The 9,295-nt window shown below is 38.8% G+C and overlaps 1 protein-coding gene across 2 annotated transcripts in view; it reads right to left on the minus strand.

The window, feature by feature from the left end:
- Positions 1-2,147: 2,147 nt before the first annotated feature.
- Positions 2,148-9,295, minus strand: part of RWDD4 (RWD domain containing 4) — a 17,940-nt gene continuing 10,792 nt past the window's right edge. Inside the window, exons 6-8 of one of the 2 annotated variants that reach the window (XM_021694188.2) lie at positions 6,967-7,016; positions 6,830-6,832; positions 2,151-3,979 (exon numbers count right to left, since the gene is read on the minus strand). In XM_021694188.2, the coding sequence (XP_021549863.1) occupies positions 3,947-3,979; positions 6,830-6,832; positions 6,967-7,016 (86 nt within the window). In that variant the 3' untranslated portion in view covers positions 2,151-3,946. Of the gene's footprint in view, positions 3,980-6,829; positions 6,833-6,966; positions 7,017-9,295 lie in introns of both variants that reach the window. The other variant, XM_021694187.1, reaches the window with a different exon arrangement.

Raw genomic sequence — 9,295 nt, forward strand, 5'->3', positions numbered from 1 at the left:
CCCTGGGATCATGACCTGAGCCGAAGGCAGACACTGAACAGACTGAGCCACCCAGGCACCCCCATTTTGTGCTTTTAAAAATGAAATCTTTATATGTAAAATTTGTCCCACATTTTGTATGCTCTGATCAGTGCCTTTCAAACTTTTTCGCCGTGACGCACTTTAAGAAATAAATTTTATACAGTATCTGCACATACATACCCCAAACCAAAACAACAGTCACACGCACTCAAAGACCCTTACAACATGTGATATACACTGGTATTTTCTGTTGAATTCTGTTCTCTTCTATTCCATTAGGAAAATTGCTGGTAAAGACCTTCGATGAGTTTCTTCATTAATGGATCACACACACAAAAACACTTCAGATCATTGATCAATTCCTGATTATTTTGTCACATAATGGAAACACAGAAATTTAGAATCATAGATTACCAGATAATTCCTACCAGGTAATGCCTTTTGTTCTGTTTTTATTCTGTGGACTATCCAATGACAAAACCTTATTATAGAGCGTAATTTCTAAATTTACTCTTTTTAAAGTTATCACAGACAACCCTCTGGAAACACTGGCCAAATCCTTGTCTTAACTGGTCTCTTCTGAAACAAGGTCCGGGGAGGTACACGTGCAGTCATCAAGCAGAACTTTTGGAAAGCTCAAATCATCCAGCTGACCTAAAATGGTGGGGCCTGTGAAGAAATAATGCAGAAAGATTCTAAGGTTGGGGTGCCTGGATGGCTTGGTGGGTTGAGCATCTGCCTTCGGTTCAGGTCGTGATCCCAGGGTCCTGGGATCGAGCCCCGCATCCGGCTCCCTGCTCTGCGGGGAGTCTGCCTCTCTCTCTCCCTCCGCCCCTCCGCGTGCTTGTGCTCTCTCTCGTGCGCTCTCTCTCTTAAATACATAATCTAAAAAAAAAAAGAAAGAAAGATTCTAAGGTTACAATCGAAAAGAGAGAAAATCCCAAAGTGCAAATTTAGTTCCGCCTTCATTCCACGGGATATTTATACTTCAGATTTGCCAAAGCACACGTGTCTTCATCTGTAACTTTAATTTCAATTATTTTACTTTTCGAGTTCTATTTGGTTCTTTTCCAAATCTGCTTGATGCATCTTAATAATTCCTTGTTCCTTACTCAATTTCTCTTAACATCTAAGAGTCTGTGTCATAAGAATACATCCTTGAAGTGCTTCTTCCCCTAAGCTTCCCTGCAGGAGGCTGTCACAAGGTCCTGCTTCCGTGGACCGTGGCTTTGACCGTGAGTGCGCATTCCGAGCACTCTACGTGTGGGGCTTTCTTTGGACGTCTGGCTTGAAGGTGGGTTCTTCCAGGGTCGATATGTGGTCATTTCTACTAGTTGCCCAGAGATTCTACCCGGTTGGCGCCACTTTTTAATTTTTATTTTATTTTTAAAATACTCTGTACACCCAACCTGGGACTTGAATTCACAATCCCTGAGATCAAGAGTCACCTGCTCCACCGACTGAGCCAGCCAGGTGCCCAGATGATACCACTTTAAACTAAAATCCTGGCTTGAGGGGTTGCTGTTTTTTAAGATCACTCATATGGGGAAGAATTTGGGCTGAAATCCAAGTGTGAGGAACCCTGTTGTAAGTCATCAGGAGAGTCCATGTCCGTCTGTTTACATTTTGCCCTTCCACGGAGAACCCAAGTTTAAGACAGGAATTTTCCCTCAGGGTCCCCCCCGGGGGATAGGTCTCAGCCTCATGCATGCTCTGTGTACCTGTGTGTGACTCCTTAACCTGGGTTGATCCCAGACTTCATCTGTCTTCTGGGCCCCTTGACACTGTAAAAACTGAAGCTGTCCTTAACCTCAAGCTTCCAACTTTTGTTTAAATGTTTTAGACTCTGGGGGATGCCTGGGTGGCTCAGTCGGTTAAGCGTCTGCCTTCGGCTCAGGTCAGAATCCCAGGGTCCTGGGATCGAGCCCCGCATCGGGCTCCTTGCTCAGCAGGGAGTCTGCTTCTCCCTCTGCCTCCCCCAGCTTGTGCTGGTGCTCTCTCTCTTTCACTTTTAAACAGTTTCTAGTAGGAGGGTACATCTTACACCCTAAGTCTGTGCAAATTTGTAAAATCAACAATTCTCTCTCCATCGACTTGAAATAAAACACAGAGAAAACCACTGTGTGTAATTCTGGTTTTATTGCTTATTAAGGATGTCATTCCATACAGTTTCAGGTAGACAGACTTTGAGCAAATGTACGGGGTGTGTTGAACAGCTGATGGCAATCCGGACGAGAATGTTTCAGTGTTTTACAGAAGGTGGTCAGAGGCGCCACGGCCACCATGACCCCCTACATGTGTACATTTCATATAAAAAGAGTAAAAACAGCTCATTGGCATTTAACTAGCATTATTCTTTGTCATCTCTGAACCACAAGAAGCCTGAACAATCTCAGAATCTTCAGAGCGAAACGCGGTTTGTTCCATGAGCAGATGTTGTAGTTCCAGTTTCCTTAAAAACAAGCAAACAAATCAACACAACGAAAACCATGTACACACAACCGCCAGTACAAAAGTTGGCCGCAATCCGGTGGTCTTGAATTTTAATGATTCTGTTCTATTAGTTCAAGATATCAAATGTGATTCAGCTTTTGAAAATCAGATTATACTTCTTCACCATAATTGTATTTACTGTGTAATTCAAATGATTTAACTGAGCCTAATGTTAGCCCAGTAAAAGCCACGGACATAATTTAAACTGCTCGTATACTAAGGACGTGTCTTTACAAGTTCATTATTCTTTAAAAACTCAGACCCGAGCTGCACAGGTGTTAACTGGAGGAACAACAGCCTCCCCTTCTAGAAATATTTATTTGTAGAAGGTTTTTCTAGGGTTTTCCAGCCGGGAAGCAAATGCAGTCACCGGAAATCACACAGACACATCAGTAACTTCCTGGTTACACAACACTAATAGGTACCCTACTTGTGATTAAAAAAAGTAATCAAGCCTGTACTATGATTCAGCATTTGAAACACTTCTATGTCTATAACTAGGAAGATGCTCAGGCTGAGAAATCCACGTGGATACTCGAAAAGAAACAAGACTTGAGAGGTGGTTTTATGTTAAACCATTTAGGAGACCTGTTACCACACAACCAAAACCACACAGTAGCAGATAAACAGGAATTTATTAAAACCATTGTCTCCAACAATACAAAAATTAAATATTAAGGCATCTTTTACTCCCATCTTGGTATATGCAGCAAAGAGAAATGTTTTCAGTGGGAACCAGCACTTCTATTCAAATGCTTTTGAATGTATTTGGCAGATTTATTTTTATATTCTCCTATTCCACATACGGCTGAAAACTCTCATGGTCAAATATCATGACCCAAAGGAAGAGTATGAACAGATACTCATTTACTAAAAAGAAGCGGTTCGCCCTTGAAAAATAAAAAGGAACTACAAAGAATATTATGTAAAAGTTCAAATATTAGTATTTAAATTTCTCTGGAGCAATTTATGCTTCAGTAATTAAGAGAAAGAAGAGATGAAGACTTTATTAAGACGAGAAGTCTATTAATATGGATCATGCCACAGAGTAACTGTTTACTCAGTATTCTGATCCACTGGGATGAGAGTTTCAAAAGGGCTTCCTACTCCTTTAAAAAATACCACATCCACTAGAATAAGATCATATAAATTCACATTGATTATTTATTATTTCCCATTTTGTCCATTTACAAAGCTCAACCATCTTCATAAAGTATACTAAACAGTAACATTTCACCTTTTATTAAGGCAAGTTTGTGAAAATAATTTAATACAACCAGATCTCTTCATGAACTTTCAGCTTAAAACGTTTTTTACATAAGAAACATACAAAAAAATTCTGTTTTATAAAAAGCCACCTCAATACCAGAAACGATTTTGAACCCAGTTTACTTCTTAAAGGATGTTCTTCCCTTGTCTTCAATTCCAAGTACTATTCATCATCTTTAGAACCAGTTTTGCTTAACTATAAAAGACAAAAAAGGACATCATCAACAAGATGAAGCTATCACATTACTTGAGTTCACTGTTTTCATTTATTACCAGAAATAAATATTTATAATTGATAGAACAACAGACAACAAGGTTCATGTAATTTAATACCAGCTACAGTGTTCAACGTATTTAACTACTTTTCAACTTCAGGCTCAGCTACTTTAAACATGATTCTTTAAAAATACAACCTCAATAGAGAAGGGGGGAAAAAAAATCCCTTGAGGCTTTCCAAGAAATAAATTGGAACCAAGAACATACAAAAGGTGCCACTTATAAAATGAATGACATTCTTCTATTATTTTCACAATAAAGACTTCAAAAATTTTAAACATTGTGGTTAAAAAAACCACATAAATTAAGTACAGTTTTAAAAATACGATAAAAATCTTAAATTGCAAGTCTTTTCTGATAAAAATCTATAGAATTTAGCAAATGGGGGAGAGGGTGGGGAGTTCCCAAAGAATACACAGACAATTCTGACCAGAATAAAGAAATCCCCAGTGAACCCAAACCCTGAGAACCCCAGAGAATGTGGGAAGCTGTGAAAAGCAGAAACTGTTAAGGGTAGCAGTTCTCAAACATTCTGGCCCCAGCTCCTCTTCCCACTTTGAGGATCTTAAAAGAGCTTTCTTTTAAATGTATATTAAACCTACAGTATTTGAAATTAAAACTGAGGAATTGAGTTCATGTAAAAATAACAACAGACTCACTCCATGATCACCGAATAACATTTCTTAAATGAAAAGCTGTGTCTTCTAAAACAAATAAAACTTAATGCGAAGAATAGTGTTGTTTTACATTTTTGTGAATTTCTTTATTACTGAGCTCAACAGAAGACAGCTGGGTTTTCACAAATCTGCTTCCACAGTAAGGCAGGTAAAATAGAAAACAGTGAACAGAAACACAGTACAAGTAACTAAGAACAAACTGAGTCTTTGTTTTGTTTTGTTTGTTTTTTTCAAGATTTTATTTTTTTATTTGAGAGAGAGAAGGAGAAACAGTGAGAGAGCACAAGCGGGGAGGAGAGGGAGAAGCAGGCTTCCCGCTGAGCAGGGAGCCCAATGCGGGGCTCGATGCCAGGACCCCGGGATCAAGACCTGAGCCGAAGGCAGATGCTTAGCCAACTGAGCCACCCAGGCACCCGAACAAACTGAGTTAATATAAAAATGCACGTACTTAGATTCTAAACCTACTCACCACCTTAGAAAATTCTGGAAAACACAAGAATATAAAAGCACACATTCTATTAGTGCTCTAATAGAAGAGTATTAGTGATGGCATCATTACACTTCAGGAGCCCCTGGTAAACACCACTGTCCACTTGTGAGAGAACGAGGAAAAAAGACAAACAACACCTTAACATTAGGATGTAAATAGTTTTGACCTTACAAATGCCCAGAGGCCTCCAGGACCTCCCAGGGATCCCAAGATCATATTTGGAAACTACTAGCTTCGGGTAACAGATTCTGAGTCCAGACCCGCCTACGTGGTAACCTCCCTCCTAAAAATATCTTCGCCTATCTCCCAAGATTACCGGATTATTTCAATCTTCATTTCCTTTATATGTGCTGAAATTCTAATTTATATTAATAAGGACTCTGAAAAACAAGCAGGAAACTAAATTTCTGGAGCTAGGCAAGGAGGAGCACTACCACCTTTGGATTAATCGGATTACTTTTTGAGCCCAATTTCTGCTGACGGCTACTGTCTGGGAAGGATGCACTCTCATTCTGAAGCCCGAAGCATTTTAAGGAGGGAAACGACTTAGCTGGTGAGGTACATACAAGCACACCTAGGACAACACGGAGTATCCATCAGGCATCAGTGGAGGGGTGCCTGGCTAAATGAGAGAACGCGGAGAAGCCGCACCCACACAGACATCTTGTGTGCGGTCAGCCCCTTGCCCAGGAAGCGGACAAGAAATACTGCTGCTTTCTTCCAATCGCAGCTCACCTACTCCCAGGTAGGATTTCTGTACTAGGCACAAAGATTATTTTAAACAGTTTCTATAGCAAAGGTACCCCATGGCCCAAACCGCTGACTTGAACTCTAAGAATATACTGTTTATAAATTACCCGTATTTGTAGGTGCCCACTAAAATCCTAATCTTTAACTACCCTTGGATCATATTCATTACTTCTCACAGCAGTAGGGGCACTAATTGGCATGCAAAACTCATCTCATGAAGTCCTACAAAGAGGATTAACTAGGGGCGCCTGGATGGCTCAGTCAGTTAAGCGTCTGCCTTCGGCTCAGGTCATGATCCCGGGATCCTGGGATCGAGCCCCGCATTGGGCTCCCTGCTCAGCGGGAAGCCTGCTTCTCCCTCTCCCACTCCCCCTGCTTGTGTTCCCTCTTTCACTGTGTCTCTCTCTGTCAAATAAATAGATAAAATCTTAAAAAAAAAAAGGATTAACTAAGCATCACTTTAATGTATTGGAACCTACCAATAAGAAAAATATTGAGAGAAGGTGGCAAAAAACTTCAAGGTGAAAAGTAAACAATTTTAAATAAGAAAAACAGAAAATCCTTCTTGACAATGATGGGAAACTCCATCTAGGGTTTGCCCTCAAAAAATAGATATGAATTTCTACTAAGAAATCAAAGCATTCCTTTCGATGCCTTGTTTCTTGTTTCCACTCTACCGCTAATCCAGAGTCATAGCTAGGTATGTTCGTTCTTCAGATGTACTTACATAAACAGTCATACTTCACTGTACTTAGAGCTTAGTTCTACAGATTTTCCATTACTTAAATAAAGAAAATCTAAAACTGAAGGTGTAGGAAAAAAAGAATGTGAAAGATATTTCAAAAATACTTACATGCTGAAGCAAAAAGGGAAACAGCCATTCCAGTAAAATTCAAAGGTTGAGGGGGGGAAAAATGAAGATATAAATTTCATTATTTGATGGCAGATTGATAACAATATTTTAAAGCCCAGAATATAAGTATTATATACCTTCACCACATCAACCCAGTTCCATCCTCGAGGCAGTTCTCCTTTGTGATCTAGAGGATAAAAATAGTAACTTTATGTCTAAGACCAAGCAGTAATTTTTAAAGCAATTAATACTCTAACAATAAGCTTCTGCATACCATTCTACACAACAATAGATTAAATACACAATAATAGATAGATTTACACCGTAACAGATTAAAATTTTAAATCATGTATTATATTAAGCTGGAAAACCAGTTTATCATCATTGTGAACTGAAAGCACCGTTCTCCTCAGGATACTTGCAAAGTAACTCAGACACACTCCCTTTCACATTTACCCTATTTCCATTCAAGACAAAACCATGATATTAAGACAAAAACATGGAGGTGAGTTGGAAACTCCAGGAAGAGGAATGAATCAATTTATTAGTTTCATGCACTTGTACAATTCTACCCTTTTTTATAAGGTTACGGCTTTTTTAAGTGAGATGGTTGTGCTACTTTACTGCTTCATGAGGCTTTTTTTTTTTTTTAAAGATTTTATTTATTTATTCATGAGAGACAGAGAGAGAGAGAGAGAGGCAGAGGGAGAAGCAGGCTCCCAAGGAGCAGGGAGCCCGATGCGGGACTCGATCCCAGGACCCTGGGATCATGACCTGAGCCGAAGGCAGACGCTTAACCATCTGAGCCACCCAGGCGCCCTTCATGAGGCTTTTTAAACTACGAAGCTGGGCTCAAGACAAGAGTCCTTATAAATCAATGTCTGGCCTCGAAACTCAGAGGAGGCCTGGTCAACTTATTTATTAACTTTCGTGGTCTGATAAAATATTCATTATTTAGCCTAACATTGTTTAATCTGACAGGTCTTTAATCTGTTGGGAGTGCTTGAAAACAAGCTGAAACTTTATTTAAAAAAATTATAGTTTACAAAGCAACTTCATTCTTGTAATAGAATATTCAAACTTGAAGAACAGTTTAATAAATATAAGCGTTTTAGTATAAAAAGTTGTGATTTCCTTTATGCTTGATATTATCTCTATACATCTCATTTTGTGAAATCATCAAAATCTGCATTTAAAACCAATACATTAATTTTACACAAGGGAAACAGAAATCAACCTCATGATTCTTACAGGACAGAAGCAGCATCACTGGACCTCAATCTTAGATGCTAATGGCTCTTTTCTACTTTATGCCAATAAGAATCTTATCCCACTGTTTATTGGTTGTCAGGGGTGTGGGGGCAGATCACCAATTTTGTTAAGTAAAACTTACCCACGGTCCTTTTAAAGTTTTATTTAGAACGCAAGCCTCAAGTCACAAACTCCTAGACCGTTAAGTACAGAAAGATGGTGCCTCTTAGGTGGGCATCATCAAAACGATGGAGGTGGGGAAACCATAATGAAAGGGAATGATCATAGGTCATTATGTATGAAAGCAACAGGTAATGAACTGACAGAGATGCTACAGCATTAAAAAAGAGATTAACCAAAATTCTAGAAAACAGATTGCAATGACTAATAATTCACTGCTTCGGTTGTTCATGCTTTAATATTAGGTATAATGGATTCCCACATTTGTTATTTCACAAACTATTGTGACTTCAAGAATGTCTTTTGAGGGCCAACAAAGGGCTGCAATCTTTTCATTCTGCCACACAGGACGTTAAACAAAACATAAGCAAAAAACCTGCCATCCCTTTATAAAAGGGCATTATTTTAAACTTCCTCACCAAAGTAAAAGGGTCAGTTCTTTTCAATAAAGGGCAGCTTGTAACCTTATACCAAGAACACACACACGTACAGACGTAAGTATACGTGGACACACTTGTGTATATGTATATAAATATATACATTTCCTTAACTGGAAAAAAAGTTTACAGACTGATACCAATTTGCAAATTTTCAGGTTAAATAAAGAGATCAAATATTATTGGTGATATGCGGTGGAATTTATAATTCTCTTCTAAAGGTCCATAAAATGACTCTGGTTTAGGAGACACAGAAATTCTATTCTTTTTTTTTTTTAAGATTTTATTTATTTATTTGAGAGAGAGAGAATGAGAGACAGAGAGCAGGAGAGGGAGGAGGGTCAGAGGGAGAAGCAGACTCCCTGCTGAGCAGGGAGCCCGATGTGGGACTCGATCCCGGGACTCCAGGATCATGACCTGAGCCGAAGGCAGTTGCTTAACCAACTGAGCCACCCAGGCGCCCCAGAAATTCTATTCTTAAATCTTATTCTAATTGTATAAATAAGTCAACTACAGACAAAAACATTATATTATTATTTTTTTAAATTTTTTTAAAGATTTTATTTATTTAAACCTTTTTTTTTTTTTTTTTTTTAAT

Source organism: Neomonachus schauinslandi, chromosome 2 (assembly GCF_002201575.2).
Source record: "Neomonachus schauinslandi chromosome 2, ASM220157v2, whole genome shotgun sequence".
NCBI lineage: Eukaryota > Metazoa > Chordata > Mammalia > Carnivora > Phocidae > Neomonachus > Neomonachus schauinslandi.